The 15,152-nt window shown below is 52.4% G+C and overlaps 5 protein-coding genes across 5 annotated transcripts; 3 read left to right on the top strand and 2 right to left on the bottom strand.

Annotated features, from left to right (window-relative positions):
- Positions 1–681: 681 nt before the first annotated feature.
- On the top strand, positions 682–8,770 carry HMPREF1120_05426 (elongation factor EF-3; the record flags this gene model as incomplete). The annotated part of the gene is made up of 2 exons (XM_009159600.1): positions 682–808; positions 870–8,770. The coding sequence occupies 2 exons, from the start codon at positions 682–684 to the stop codon at positions 8,768–8,770; spliced, it is 8,028 nt and encodes a 2,675-aa protein (XP_009157848.1).
- Positions 8,771–9,434: 664 nt separating this feature from the next.
- On the top strand, positions 9,435–10,920 carry HMPREF1120_05425 (uncharacterized protein; the record flags this gene model as incomplete). The annotated part of the gene is made up of 2 exons (XM_009159599.1): positions 9,435–9,517; positions 9,582–10,920. 2 exons carry the CDS (start codon positions 9,435–9,437, stop codon positions 10,918–10,920), a joined length of 1,422 nt encoding a protein of 473 aa, XP_009157847.1.
- Positions 10,921–11,481: 561 nt separating this feature from the next.
- HMPREF1120_05424 (nascent polypeptide-associated complex subunit beta) lies at positions 11,482–12,237 on the bottom strand (the record flags this gene model as incomplete). Its single annotated transcript, XM_009159598.1, has 4 exons — positions 11,482–11,729; positions 11,798–11,970; positions 12,107–12,144; positions 12,202–12,237. The coding sequence occupies 4 exons, from the start codon at positions 12,235–12,237 to the stop codon at positions 11,482–11,484; spliced, it is 495 nt and encodes a 164-aa protein (XP_009157846.1).
- Positions 12,037–14,167, top strand: HMPREF1120_05423 (acyl-protein thioesterase 1). The gene is made up of 7 exons (XM_009159597.1): positions 12,037–12,241; positions 12,298–12,861; positions 12,934–12,945; positions 13,008–13,098; positions 13,168–13,203; positions 13,308–13,699; positions 13,762–14,167. Exons 2-7 carry the CDS (start codon positions 12,779–12,781, stop codon positions 13,850–13,852), a joined length of 705 nt encoding a protein of 234 aa, XP_009157845.1. The 5' UTR covers positions 12,037–12,241; positions 12,298–12,778; the 3' UTR covers positions 13,853–14,167.
- Positions 13,708–14,990, bottom strand: HMPREF1120_05422 (uncharacterized protein). The gene is made up of 2 exons (XM_009159596.1): positions 14,316–14,990; positions 13,708–14,211 (listed from the first exon to the last, which is right to left on the bottom strand). Exons 1-2 carry the CDS (start codon positions 14,568–14,570, stop codon positions 14,101–14,103), a joined length of 366 nt encoding a protein of 121 aa, XP_009157844.1. The 5' UTR covers positions 14,571–14,990; the 3' UTR covers positions 13,708–14,100.
- Between the last annotated feature and the right edge of the window lie 162 nt (positions 14,991–15,152).

Raw genomic sequence — 15,152 nt, 5'->3', positions numbered from 1 at the left:
AATAATGTACTCTTGACAGCTAAAAATCTCCTAGATCCCGGTATCTGAAACAGACTGTTTACCTTTAGCGAAGTCCGTCACCATGATGAAGGTAGTAGTACTACCAGCCTTGCCCAATGGGTGTAACCGGCGAACCGTGCAGTGCAAATACTAGCAGGAGATCATAGAGATTCAATGATTGTGCGACACCCCGCACATGATCAGGGCTTTCATATAAGGTCCTTGGGTGTCTATGCTTGATATATCGAGGTGGATGTACGCTGTAGGTAGTTTAAGTCAGAAGCACCGGTGTTCACCAGGTTTTGCATTAGCTGAGCGCCAGCGTCAGCTGCAGATCTCCATGTAGAAAGACCGAGACCTAACTTAGGAGGCACGGCTACAGTGTTACTACTACTAGTAGTAGGTATAATCTACTGGTCGTAAGGTGTGTGAGTTGTGTCTCCGGCCTGAAAGCCAAACGCAAGGCTGCCTTTATCGTATGACTAAGATTGTAGGTAGTTCTGACGAGGCTGTCCCGTAGTGCGGAAATCTTGGCGTCTGTCCCCGCGGTCACGGGCGTCATATTTGGTGTGCCAATGTTCCGCGAGAATTTTGGCCGGAACAGTAGCAGCAGCAGTCACGCACCCACTGAACCACTGCATCCACGGTCGGCTTGGTGCAACTTGCAACATTTCATGGACAATGGGCGACATCTCGGAGCCGGGTCCTCAGGAGACTCCTGAGTCCCGTCTGGCCGGCCTCAGCAGCAGCTCAACCAACACACGCATCGAAGTGCTGCGTACCCTCCTCCTTGAAATCCAGAACACTGGTAATGTGGCTTCTCCATTGAGAGTTCAGATGTAGTAGTACAGGACTAACTATGAAAGAAGATGATACAAACCTAAAGAATACTCTGAGTTTCTTCCCTGCTCTTCTTTCGACATACCCTCGGTATGCAGACCGGAAGTCTCGCCAGGCAGTGCAGTCTTGCCTTCGGGCATTCCTCACCAAACCACTTACCGCCGAGGCTACCTATCCTGCCATAACGAAGTTTCTGGTCCACGAGTCCCAGAAGACCGCGATCGCATCTTCAAGCGCATTCGTGCTGCTTGAATGGTCATGTCTGGCGCAACAGGAGAGTCGGCGCGATGAGCAGTTCTTTGGCAACTGTTTTGGGAAACTTTGTCTTGCTGCGGCCCGCTTTTTGGACAAATGTGAAGATAATAATGTTCGAGGAGGTGTCCAGCATTCGGCCTTGGTCGTAGCGAGAAGAGGCTTGCGGGATGTGTTCAAGACTGCCCAATATGGAGCCAAAGGATTGGAGCTCGCCGTCAAGGAAGTTGCAACATCTTCTGATGCAGATGCTAGATGCGCACCGTATCTCGGCGTCATTGCCGGTGTCAGTTCGCGAATTCCGGAACGAAAAGAGCAACTCCAGGGTTTATCTAAGCAAGTTCTCGACTTCTACGTCAAATGTGTCATCGGCTCAAGAACACCTGTGCCCTTTCACGAATGCACAGGTCTCCATGATTTCTTTTTGGATTTCGTGACGATGCAGGATCTCAGCGGTGTGGTTGTGCCCGCATTAGAGAAGGCCATCCTGCGCTCGCCAGAAATTGTCCTCCAAGGCCCCGTGGAAGCTCTCGCCAGCTGCTTGCCTGAGAAGCTTGACATCTCCGAGCTTGTCCTTTCAAAGTTGCTGAAACCCCTTCTTTCGGCCTTGAACTCTACAAACTCTACCATTCGTGAAGGAGCCGGAAGAGCTCTTGCAGCGTTGGTCCGGAGGGGTGGTCAGCCAGAAAACATTCAGAAAATTACTGCAGAGCTGGCCTCGGCCTTGAAGTCGTCGAAGCCTGCAAATTTCGAAATGCGTGGTATCCTCGCAGATATACTCCTCACAGTACCTGCGGAAGTCAAAACTGCTACGATAATTGCTCAAGGTATTCTGCCGGCCGCTTCGAAGGAAGCGAACGAAGGTGCACTTAGAAAAGAGTTGAAGGCTCTGGTCCCCCATCTGCAAGTGGTGTTGACTTCCCCGTCTCCTGAGAAAGCTGTCTTTGAGTCTCTTCTGAAAGGCTGTAAAGATAAGAGGCCTCCTTTTCGCAAGATGTGGGTTCTTTGTGTTGCCAACGTTCTGAGGGACCTTCAAACCGTACCAACAGATGGGGCGTCGCGGGATTTCATCAAGTCATGTTTGGAAATCTTGACCGAGGTCTATGACGAGATCGCACCAAATCCGTTGCCCGCAGCGCAGAATGGCTACGTTGCAGCGGCTTATGGCCTTCCAGCACTTTTGGATTCTGCTATTTTGCAGGCGGATGCTTTCAAGTCCGAGAAATATGATCAGATCAGACAAAATGCTCTGAGCTTGACCCCGAAGCCTTCCTTCTTGCTAAATCCGAAGGTCTACGGACGACTTTCGTCCGCAGAAGACAATCACTGGGCGCTGTATGCATTGACAAAACTGGCGTCAGAGCTTGATGAAGCTAGCGAGGATGCGCAGACTGCATGGGCTAAGGCAATTCTTCACCTTATGCTAACCCCGGAGGTAGATTCGATCGTCCGGAAGGAGACTGGAGCGGCTCTATCGAGGGTGTATACTGAAAGACCTGCTTCTGTCGGACGAAGCATAGTCCTTGGTGTTTGGGATGTGCTTCGATCTCGTGCACAGGAATTGAGTAAATCGCATGGAGACTCCATGTCATTAAGTGACAACCGGTTGCTTCAAGCTGTCAAGTGCATATCGCCGGCAAAGGACAGGTGGAAAGCTCTCGAGAAAGACATGCCTATCAAGGTCCTGGAAGACCAATCAGTATCAACGATTGTTCTCCTTCGATCCGAACTGATCTTCAACTCAGATTGGATTGCAAATTGTTTGACCGTAGGGGTAGACCCCGGGCAGTTGGGGGAGAAGCGACGGGATGATCTTTTCTCTGAAATTCTCTCCCATTTTGAACCTCAAAAACTAGCACCATTGAACGTTTTCGAGGTTGCTGCTTGCAACGCGGCTACTACCCTAGCCTTTGTGGCGCCGGAATCTTGCACACCTGCACTCGTTGACCAGTTCCGGAAAGATCTCGAGCCTACCCAGCTGGACGGTGTTGGGCCCACTGAAGCACTTATCGCTCGTGCTCCCGAAGGCACTCTGGTCGTTGATGTGTTGGGCCAAAATTCACAAAGCATTGTCGAGAACAAAAATCAAAAGGACTATGATGTCCTTAAATGGGAAGAAGAGATGCGGCAGCAACTGGCAAAGAAGAAGGGTGCTCCTCAGAAAAAGCTTACTCCAGACCAGCAAGCGAAGGTTGATGCCCAACTTGCCCATGAGACTGAGGTACGGAATCGTCTGAAATCTACGTCTGCCAAAGTCAGAAGAGGCGCCAAGTTCGTGGAAGGCCTGGCTCGTGGTCCACCAACTGATGCACGCCTATGGATGTCGCCTGCCATAAGCGCTTTGTTACGAGTCCTGGAGAATGGGGCAGCTCTGATTGTCGATGATGAGATCGTCTCTGGATATCTAGCGTGCTCTACTCAAGTATCAGACCGGCTCGGAAATCTGCGACTTTTTATTGGTGTGGCCACACTCAGATCCTTGCCGAATGCCAATGTTCCCGAGAATTTGACTGCTGAACCTCTCGCCGAGCTGGGTACTCGAGTTCTCTATAGGTTGCGTTTCGCTGCCGAGCAACGTCCCTTCGATACAGTCACTACTGCTTATGCCCTGCCATTGATCTTCTCCGTCTTGGACAACGGAAGGATTGGGGAGGTCACTGGCGACGACGCGGATGCACAAGTCTTGCTTGCGCTCGAATTCCTCTCCTTCCAGATGGCATCAGGTTCTGACGAGCATCTTCCCCGAGCTGATATCCTGCGACATTTGATTGGCGCTATGCAGAGGTATACTCAACACTATCGAATTATCAAGGATTGTTTGTTCGACTTTTGTCGCTCCATTTCCGCAAACATTACCCCCGAAGAACGAGATATCTTGTTGTCTGCAGTTACTCTTCCTGAAACTCCTGTTCGGTCCGCAGCGCTTCAGGCCATCCACTCGGAGCTGGATCTGTCAGATATAGACTTCTCTGTGCACTTGTGGATCGCTTGCCAGGATGAAGAAGATGAGAATGCGGAAACGGCTCTAGCTATTTGGCAAGAGCACGAGTTCGGTGTGACGGAAGATATGATCGACAGCATCCCTGAGTTCCTGTTTTCTCCCGCGCGGTCGACTCGTACTGCTGCATCCAAAGCACTTGCGCAAGCACTCGTGCTGATTCCGGCGAAGACTAAAGATATGTTGGCTTTGTTGGAAGAGTCGTATAAAACAGAAGCACAACCGCTTGTGCCAAAGCGCAACAAAATGGGCATCATACAAAAGGGCGAGTTGGTGGACCCTTGGGAAAAGAGAAGCGGGCTTGCTCTCGCATTCAAAGAGTTATCCTCTGTCATCGACAAAGATGATTTGGTGCCGTTCATGAACTTCTTGATATCCGAGGGTGCTTTCTCAGATCGTAATGCCACCGTGCGGTCAGAAATGGTCGCGGCCGGCACTGCCACGGTCGCCGCTCGTGGAAATGAGTGCCTAGAACCACTCATGGAATTGTTTGAGAAGGTGTTACAGGGGCCCGACCAGGGAACACAGGAATCAGACTGGGTCAACGAAGCTGTGATTGTTCTCTACGGTTCGCTTGCCCGTCATCTTCCAGAAGGCGACAAACGCACACAAGGTGTGATCCAAAAGCTCCTCGACACACTCAGCACGCCTTCGGAATCAGTCCAGTATGCGGTGGCCAATTGCTTGCCCCCGTTGGTCCGCTCTCCCAGCGTCGATGCTGGCCCATATCTGTCTTCACTCCTGGACCAGCTGTTCAACTCCAAGAAGTATGCTGCCCGTCGTGGTGCGGCTTACGGACTGGCTGGTATTGTAAAGGGCAAAGGAGTAGCGGCCTTGAGGCAGCACCGCGTCATGTCATCATTGAGAAGCGCAGCGGAGAATAAGAAGAGTCCCGAACAGCGGCAAGGCGCCATGATGGCATACGAACTTTTGTCACTACTCCTTGGGCGCACTTTCGAGCCTTATGTGATTGAGATCCTACCGCAGTTATTGACTGGTTTTGGCGATCCTGTTGCATCGGTCCGTGAAGCTTGTCTCGACACAGCCAAGACATGCTTTGGAAGTTTAAGCTCTTTCGGAGTCCGCCGTGTCCTTCCTCAACTCCTGGAGGGACTCAACGAGACACAGTGGCGAAGCAAGAAGGGAGCCTGTGATTTGCTTGGTGCAATGGCCTACCTTGACCCTCAACAGTTGGCCACCAGCTTGCCCGAGATCATCCCTCCTTTGACGGCTGTGCTCACCGACAGCCACAAAGAAGTGCGAGCAGCGGCTAACAGCAGCTTGAAAAGATTCGGGGAGGTGATCACCAACCCCGAGGTTAAGAGTCTCGTCGATATCCTGCTGAAAGCCCTGAGTGACCCGACAAGATATACCGAGGAAGCCCTTGACGGGCTGATCAAGGTATCCTTCGTGCATTACCTTGACGCACCATCATTAGCATTGGTCGTGAGAATTCTGGAACGAGGCCTAAATGATCGCTCGGCTACCAAACGGAAAGCTGCTCAGATTATCGGCAGTTTGGCACATCTCACCGAGAAGCGTGATATCGTTACTCATCTCCCAATCCTCGTCTCTGGGTTACGACTCGCGTCCATCGATCCTGTCCCGGCAACTCGAGCCACTGCCTCCAAAGCTCTGGGTAGCTTGGTCGAGAAGCTCGGAGAAGATGCCTTCCCAGACCTGATACCAAGCTTGATGTCCTCCCTGCGTACCGACACAGGTGCCAGCGACCGCCTTGGCTCTGCCCAAGCTCTTAGCGAAGTCCTTGCGGGCCTGGGAACTACCAGGCTTGAGGAGACTCTACCAACTATTCTCCAGAATGTCGCCAGCCCAAGACCGACGGTCAGAGAAGGCTTTATGACGCTTTTCATCTTCCTGCCCGCATGCTTTGGTAACAGCTTTGCAAACTATCTTGCCCAGATCATTCCGTCCATCCTTAGCGGTCTGGCTGATGATGTCGAGGTCATCCGCGAGACTGCTCTGAGAGCAGGCAGGCTTCTTGTGAAGAACTTTGCAACCAAGGCCATTGACCTACTCCTTCCGGAGTTGCAGCGTGGATTAGCTGATGACAGCTATCGTATTCGTCTCAGCTCTGTGGAGCTGGTCGGCGATCTCCTCTTCAATCTTACCGGTGTCAGCGCATCAACTGATGCGGAGGACGAAGGCGAATCAGCGACCAAAGCAGGTCAATCACTGCTCGAGGTTTTGGGCGAGGAACGGCGCAACAAAGTCTTGTCCTCACTCTATATCTGCCGTTGCGATACTTCTGGCCAGGTCCGCGCCGCTGCTATTGCTGTTTGGAAGGCTTTGGTTGCAACACCAAGAACTCTGCGCGAACTGGTGCCGACACTCACGCAAATGATCATTGCTCGTCTCGCCTCGTCCAATATGGAACACAAAGTGATCGCCGCAAATGCCCTTGGAGAGGTTATTCGAAAAGCTGGCGAAGGTGTCTTTGCCGCATTGCTGCCATCTTTGGAAGAAGGCCTTCAAACGTCTACCGATCCAGACAAGAGACAGGGCATTTGCATTGCTCTGCGGGAGATTGTCAACGCAGCATCTCCAGAGTCACTTGAAGAGCATGAAAAGAAACTGATTGCCATTGTCCGCCTAGCGCTGACGGATCCCGATCCTGAGGTACGAGAGGCTGCTGCCGAATCATTCGACTCTCTTCAGCAACACTTTGGTAAACGCGCGGTTGATCAAGTCTTACCACACCTGCTCAATCTTCTTCGAAGTGAATCAGAAGCTGAACATGCGTTGTCAGCTCTGCTGACGTTGCTCACTGAAGCGACCAGAGCGAATGTGATCTTGCCAAACCTGATACCAACGCTCCTGACCAACCCAATCACCGCGTTCAATGCACGCGCCATTGCATCCCTGGCCAAGGTCGGAAGCTCGAGCATGACCCGTAGACTGCCTGCGATCCTCAACGGACTTGCAGATAACATAGTGTCATGCAAGGACGAAGACCTCTTGCATGAGCTAGATGAAGCCTTCGATACAGTCTTGGCGTCTGTCGACGAATTCGACGGCCTCAATACTGCCATGAGCGTGATGCTAGCGATGGTGAAGCACGACGATCATAAGAGACGAGCGGTGGCAGCAGAACACTTGGGCACCTTTTTTGAGGCGGCTACAGTCGACTACTCGAGATATAACCAAGACCTCATCCGGGTTCTTCTTATCTCTTTCGGAGATCGAGACCCTGCCGTTGTCAAAGCAGCATGGTCTGCGTTGAGTCAGCTGCAATCGCATCTTCGCAAGGAGGAGATGGAGGCCTTGGTGGGCCCGACACGACAGGTCTTACAACAAGCCGGGCCCGCCGGCGCCATTCTCCCTGGATTTGCACTGCCAAAGGGCGTCCTGCCTGTCCTCCAGATCTTCCTGCAGGGCTTGATGAACGGTACTACCGAGCAACGAGTTCAGGCAGCCATGGGTATCTCCGACATCATCGACCGCAGTGGGCCAGATGCATTGAAGCCGTTCGTTACTCAAATCACCGGTCCACTCATTCGTGTGGTAGGCGAAAGATCCATGGATGTCAAATGTGCCATTCTTTCCACCCTCAACCAGCTACTGGAGAAGATTCCCACCTTCCTCAGACCGTTCTTACCGCAGTTGCAACGGACGTTTACGAAATCCATCGCTGATCCAACGAGCGAATTACTTCGCATGCGGGCTACCAAGGCGCTGAGCACGCTTATCACCTTGACTCCTCGTGTTGATCCACTTATCGCCGAGCTCGTGACCGGCGCAAAGACTCCAGACGTGGGCGTTCGCAACGCAATGCTCAAGGCCTTGCAAGAAGTGGTCAGCAAGGTTGGCTCCAATATGAGTGATGCGTCCCGTGAATCCATTCTGGGACTTATGGATAGCCAGCTTGACGGACAGGATGACAGCATGATGGTGACCAATGCACGCCTTCTCGGTGCCATGATCAAGGTTCTCCCAGCCGACAAAGCCGGGTCGTTGATCAAGAGTCGTGTCTTGGTGCACCCATCCACGAGCGCCTCTATTCTCGCCCTCAACGCGGTCTTGCTCGAGAGCGCGTCGACCCTGATTTCTGACTACCCCGAAGAGACTAGAGCAGTCATCGCGGCGGGTCTTACGGGCAAGAACACCTTCGTGCAGCAAAATTCTGTCCTCGCACTAGGGAAATATTTGCTGTCGGACAACACGACCTCTGATGAAGAAGCCTGCCAGCCGCTCATCGAAGCCCTGACCTCAGTGATCGCTCCAGGAGGAGACATTGATTCCCGCCGCTTAGCACTTGTGGTTATTCGCACGGTTGCGCGCCACCATGGTGACGATATGCGAAAGTTTCTCTCCATTCTTGTGCCGCCAGTATTTTCTTCGGTTCGCGACCCGGTTATTCCGGTCAAGTTGGCTGCTGAAGCCGCTTTCCTTGAACTGTTCAGCGTCGTGGACGAAGAAGGTGCCGTCTTTGACCAATACATGGCCGGACCGGGCAAGTCACTGTCCCCAGGCCAAGCACGTCCATTAAGCGATTACTTCAAGCGTGTGGCATTACGGCTGGGAGCGCAAGCAAGAGAAAGACGAGAGGCCGAAGGTGGAGCTGGTGGTTTGGGACTAAGCTCAGATGAGCAGGAGGACGAGCGTGAAGTTTGGAGTGTTGGAAGAGTAGATTTGGGCGAGACCGGTGGTGACGAGGAATGAGTGGGAGCGGCTCTGGCAAGCAGACGCAAGGCGATGTGTAGTGGTGTCGAGGCTTCTGCGAGTCCACTGCCTGCCCTGACGGGATTGTTGCTGGATATGACGCCGGCACAAAAAAAGAATTTTGTTTTGATAGCGTACAATGCTGCAAATTGTTTGTTTTGCGAGGACCTGGGAATTGCCTACTAGTAGTTCCGTTAACAGTCTATCTCTTTACCCAAGGCATCCTACTTTGCATTCAGCGGGTCCCGCAGCCAGAAGGCGGGACCTCTAATCAAACCTACAGACTGGTACAGAAAGGGTTGTTCAGCCTGATGGTCACGTGAGCAGGCGCGTGAACAAGGCTGACCTCGGTGGGCACAAGCAACAGGAACAAGAAGTTTGGTTGCTTGGTGAACTTTTTGGCGCAACCCCAAACATCCTCCGCCAACATTGAACCCCCCTGCGTTTACCTCCGTTTATATCGGCTTTTAATTCAATTCAATTTTCCTGCTGAAGTGAATATCAAGCATCACTCGGGAATGCCACTCTAGGTCACAGCCGTCTTTGGATTTAGGGACGTTAGAGCAGCCGGCTGAGCCTCGCACGAACACTCTCCACGCAGCCAACGACCATATCCACATCCACATCCATCGTGCGAGTGCACACTCAGTAGCCAGACTCCACGATGGAGATCCATTCAGTGCTGCCCGAGGAACGCGCGAGAGATCCTAAGGGCGAACCTCTGCCGTGGGGATACCGCTACGCAGAGTAAGTCTGAGTTATTTGGCGTTGGACCATGTTGTTTCTGCCGCTGACCTTGTTCTCTATCTAGCTCTGCCCGTAACACGCGACAACCCGAGGAAAGCGGACCATTCGGCCGCAACCGCAGTGTACGGACGACGGGATCACGAACGCCTCGAGCCAGAACAGGGACGACACCGGTGCGGCAGAAGGAGAACTCTGCGGTAGCCGACTTTGGACGACTCTTCGCCAAAGAACAAGCCAAAGAGGAGGAACAGCAACAACAGAGGACGACAATCAAGGCCGGTGGCGGCGACAGCACATCAACTGACAACAACACAGCAACAGCACGACCACCACCGCCGCCGATCGATTTGCCAGAAGCAGTGCCCACGGAATGTTTAATATATGGCTACGCATCCAAAGCGACGGAATGGAAAGTGTTGGCGAAATTCGAACAGATCGTGGCTCCGGGTTTCATCTGCGAAGACTACCCGCGCGAAGACCCGAACCTGTACCTCATGACGTCTCACTCGCCGCGGTCTTCGTTGCCAGCGACACAAAGAAACCTGAGCCGCGAAGCCATTCGCAAAAGCAGAATCTACAATGGCGGCCAGCACTGGATCAAAGTGACATTCGACTCGTTTCAAGCGGCCGAGACGGCGTGTTTCTACAGCCCCCTGGAGATCGACGGGTGTCTCGTCCACTGCGAAATGTGGCATGGTCGAGGTCCGGGGGCTGATGTCGCTATACCCAAAGGTCCTCTACCGCTCGAAAATACGCAGCAGCAGGAGGGAAGTCGAAAAGCAAGGACGATGAGTGCCGCTACTGGTGCTGGTAGCGGTAAGGATTCGGCCGTCGCCGGGTTCGAGCGTGTTTTACATACCCTGCCTCGCTCACACACCATGCCGGACGTCCAGTATGGTCAGCCTTCAGGCAATGACGAGGAGTTGTCTACTTTATCCTCGACTACTGCGTCGTCGGCTACCGCCACAGGTACAGCCACAGATCTACTCACTCCTTCGTCTTCTTCTGCGCTGCGGTCCCGATCTGCGCCTCAGATACCCCGGTCGAGCCAGAACCAGAGCCAGCTAGGCATGACCCAACAACAACAGCAACAAGAATCTCAATACATGACTCACATCAAGGTCAAAAAGGCCGTCTTGCGCCCCGTCTCCGAGGCCCTACCTCCCCAACCAACGCTGACGGAACGCGTGCTCAGAAGCGTTCCCGTCGTGTCGTGGTTCATGGGATCTTCTAGTACTGCCGTCGCAGCGAACAAACAAGGACGACCGGCCGACATTATCGGTGAAGGACCCCTGCTCAAGGACGATGGGTCCTGGGACCCAGCTAATGGCTGGTACTGGACCTTCTGGCACTCGGTGGATAATTGGCTCGGCACGGATTTCTGTGGTCTCAAGGATGATTAATTGATTCGTTGATTTCTAGTAATGAAGCGGTGTATTTTATAGCTGTCGGTGTCGGCGGAAACTTACACTTACTTTGATCCTCCTATATCACTTGCTTTCTATCTGGTCCGATTGACCTTGTGGACCAAGTCTAGCCGGTGGTAACCACTTGCCTCTCGCATTACCTCTCTCATCACGATCTGTGTACTATGCACGTTGTGAGACGATCGAACGGGGAGCTTCATTCCGAGCTCGTTAGATTGGTTGCGAAACATGGCATGACACAAACACAGCTTTTTGATTCTTTTCTGCTCCTATTCTGTGCCTTCGTTGCATGAATCAAAACCAGAATTCAGGTCCTCTGCTTAATGCTTCACTTTCCGCCACGTCGTCCCTCAAGAGACTTTGTTTCCGCCATCGCAACCGTGTGAGCTCGCAGTGCAATATCAAGGCAAAGCACGAATCCTTCGAGTCTTCCACGAACTCTCAAGCTCTGCCTCGGGGTTCCTCTCGTGAAACGAAAAAGGGTACCCTTTCTGTACTCGCTTGTCACGTCTGAACTGGACCTTTTGGTGCACAAGCTTATTCAACCTTGCCCTCAAAGTTCTCGCCCTCGACCAAATCCGGGATCTCGTCATCGTCATCCTCGCCTTCCTTCTTCTCACCGCCCTCCTTCTTCTGCAGGCTCTGGTACGACTCGGCCAGTCGGCGCAACGAGGCCAGAGAGTCCGGTCCCAATTGGTTAAGAATGCCGGGGACAAGCTCGGTAAGTTCCTTGTCCTCGCCGTTGCCGTAGATGGCGAAGGTGTTGGAGGGGACGGAGGCGTGCACTGTACGTACGAATGTCAGATGATCCCTAGTTCTTGTGGCTGCTTGTGCAGCGGTCTTCCACACATACCCTTTGGTGCGGCAAAGTGTATCACGTTACCATCCTCCTTGAACATGTTGACCTCCTCAATCGCTTGGATGGGTTGCACATTCATCTTCTTCAGCGCGGTCTGCAGCTTCTTGTCGTCGGTGCCGGAGCTCTTGTGGACCTTCTTCGTCTTTCTCCGCGGGGTACCTTTGCCTCTGTAGGACGAATGTTAGTCGCCTTCATTTCCCATTTTGTTTTTGATTTTCGTTTTTGACTAAGTTCGCCAGCGTATCATCGAGAGACTGGTTCGGTCTGGTCGCGTGGGCAGTTTATAAGAGTGTGCACACATACCCTGTCTCGATGTTAGTTTCGTCGGACAGCGGGACAGCCTGCGCAGTAAATCCAATACTGCACTATAGAATGATCCCAAACATACCAATTCGCACCTGCGCTTGCATGCGCTTAAGCTTCTCGGTATCCATGTTGGTGAGTTGAAATTCGAAACGACTGCTAAGCAGATGAGAGGGGCTTAAAAAGACAAGCTTGTGTCTTTTGTCGTGGACGATTCGGACACGATCGGGAAAACGAGATTGCTCGTGATTGTGGTCTGTCCTAGCTTAATGTAGGACAATCGAACTGTTACAGGCTGCGGTGGTGAGCTGGAGTTGGTGAATTGACGTCGGACGCAATCAAGTTGTCGTGCTGTGCTGCCAGACTGCGAGCGCAGTGTGAATATAGGTCTTGGCGGCAATGGCCCTAATTGGAGTGACTGCCAGTGCAATGTGGATGCGGGAGAATGACGCCGTCAGACCGTGAAGTGACCGCAACCTCGGCGGGGCATTCAGTGCGTGACATACGAACAGTCTCAGGTACAGTTTACTACTAGAGGTAGTATCTGGAGACGTTCTCCAACACTATGTTTCCGCAGTCTCCCCGGATCTCTTTGGGCGTCTTTTACAGTTGAATCATTTGCTTTTCTTCGAGCGAACTTGTTTTCAGTCTTTCGCTTAACCGAACGTCAGGATGGCGGGACGTCAAGCGCTGGTGGTGCCTGCGCTCAAGAAGCACACGGCAACCGTGATTATGGCTCATGGACTGGGAGACAGGTTGGCACCACACCCTTTCCCTGACGGCGTCGTTGATGGAGTTCTGAGGCTAACTTGGGCGAGGTAATGTAGCGGCGCAGGATGGTGAGTTGCGACAACTCCTGACGGCGCCTATCACAATGCACTCGAGTCCTGACCGCGGCTAGGGTGTCTCTCGCGGAGAACTGGCGACGACGGGGCAAGTTTGAGGACGTCAAGTTTGTCTTTCCCAATGCGCCGACGATTCCGATCACAGTAGTACGTCCACGGCTCTCTCTCCCCCTCAAACATGAAGGACATCGAAAGTTGCTGACCACTCGAGTACAGAACTTTGGCATGGCAATGCCCGGTTGGTACGATATCGTAAGGCGCCGCGACGATGTTTGCATACCCCTTTTCGTTTCATCTGCCGATTTTGAAAACACAACACGATATCAGGACTAACTAGCACTTTACGATTCGTGCAGCTTGACTTCTCGGAGCTTAGGCAACAACACGACGAACCGGGCATCCTCCGCAGCCGAGCGACCTTCACCAAACTCATTACAGATGAAATCGCGGCCGGCATCCCTTCGAACCGAATCATTCTAGGTGGCTTCTCTCAAGGCGGCGCCATGTCCATATTTACAGGTGTCACGACGCCTCATAAACTCGGGGGCGTTTTCGGACTCAGTTGTTATTTATTGCTCGGGGATAAAATTAAAGAATATGCCAAGGAAGCCAATGGAGCCAACAAGGACACCCCGTTTTTCATGGGCCATGGCGACGCCGATGAAGTGGTCAAGTATAGATGGGGGGTGCAGACAGCCGAGTTCCTGAGAAACGAGCTGGGGCATAAGGTCGAGTTCAAGACATACAAGTAAGTCGTGGGTCTAGGACGTGCATGATATGGATCTGGTTGCTGATGCTGATGCTGCATAGGGGTCTCCCGCACTCAGCGGACATGCAGGAAATTGACGATCTGGAGGTGTTTATCAAAGACTGTCTAAAACCCACAGAGTCTGCCCTCTGACTGCCAGTGGCGGAAGGTGGAGGTGGAGTTGAAGTTGAACACCGCGGTCACTCCGCCTCCACCTCCACCATATTTGGTATCTTGTTGGTTTTCATGGCGTGTTTTGTTTTGTGTCAGTCTTGGCGTCGGATCAAAAGGGCAAGATAAGCATAGATCAGCCGGTGGATGTCTGAACAGTAGAAAGGATTTTTGATTCTAAAGACTAGCTTCTTGTCCTCATGTGTTATCTTTTCTTTCCTTCGTCTCGCTCATGCAGCTCCCTCTTTTCGTTGGCCGGTATAGAACGCCAACCCGTATGAATTTGTTGTGAATGTGATGACGGCACCCTTGGGGAAATAAAAGACGTCTCCCGCGACAGCCTAATATTCGAATAAATGTCAGGACTGTGGCTTGGTGTTTGAGTCCCGGGGAATTGCTCTACCACAAACCCACGCGAGGAGTGTGTTATAGGGATGAAACTTACATGCACAGATTGGCCGGTTTCGTCCTTGATATCAAACTCTCCTTCCAAAATGATCTTCATCTCATGGTAGGTATAAGTGTAGACTAAGGGAGTGCCCTTTTCGAGGCGGTAGAAGCCGGCGCTGATGGGCTTCTCCGGGTCATTTTTGTCACTGCTGGCGATGTCCCCGAGGTAGGCGTTCTCGTTTGCGATCAGGGGAGGCTTGAATTCCTTCTGCGCTTTGGAAAAGTACGTGAAAGCTGGTGACGAGCCCATGTTGTCTCAAGAGATTCAAGTTGTAGAGGCAGCGGAGTTGTATTTGAGTGATGCGCGCAAGAGAATGGAACAGCAGAGGAGAGTAGAATACAACAACAGAACAGGAGAAAGGGCCAGGCGTCTCAAAGATATACTTGGCTGTCTTGTCCCTACCTGTCTCGTAGTACTATACCTACATTGGCCATAAGGTGCGTCGTCGCCATGCACTGGCAGCGTGTTCCGCTGGCCGAGGAGGCAGATGGTCGGTCGGTCAATCAGCCAGCTGATGTCTCCGCGACGCTCATCACCGACGTCTATATGTTTGCCCGAGTTTGTAAGGTTACCCCGGGCCCATGTTGATTGAAGAGCATCATGGAAAAGGTCGAGTCGAGGGATAAATATGCCCGACAGGGTTAAGTGCGCGAGGATCCGAGACCAACGACAGATGGAGGTGAACTTCGACAGGAAACGCACCGCGAGGTCAAGTAGATTAAGAGATAAGAGATAAGACAGGGGCTAGTACTAAGATAGTTAGTAGATGCCTTGAGACATGTTTGCTCTGTTTGCTGTATTTGCTAACAACAAGAAACCCCCGCTAGTCAG

The sequence above is a fragment of the Exophiala dermatitidis genome, assembly GCF_000230625.1.
Source record: "Exophiala dermatitidis NIH/UT8656 unplaced genomic scaffold supercont1.4, whole genome shotgun sequence".
Lineage (NCBI taxonomy): Eukaryota > Fungi > Ascomycota > Eurotiomycetes > Chaetothyriales > Herpotrichiellaceae > Exophiala > Exophiala dermatitidis.
The sequence above is the reverse complement of the archived record's forward strand: the minus strand, read 5'-3'. Positions and strand labels throughout refer to the sequence as shown.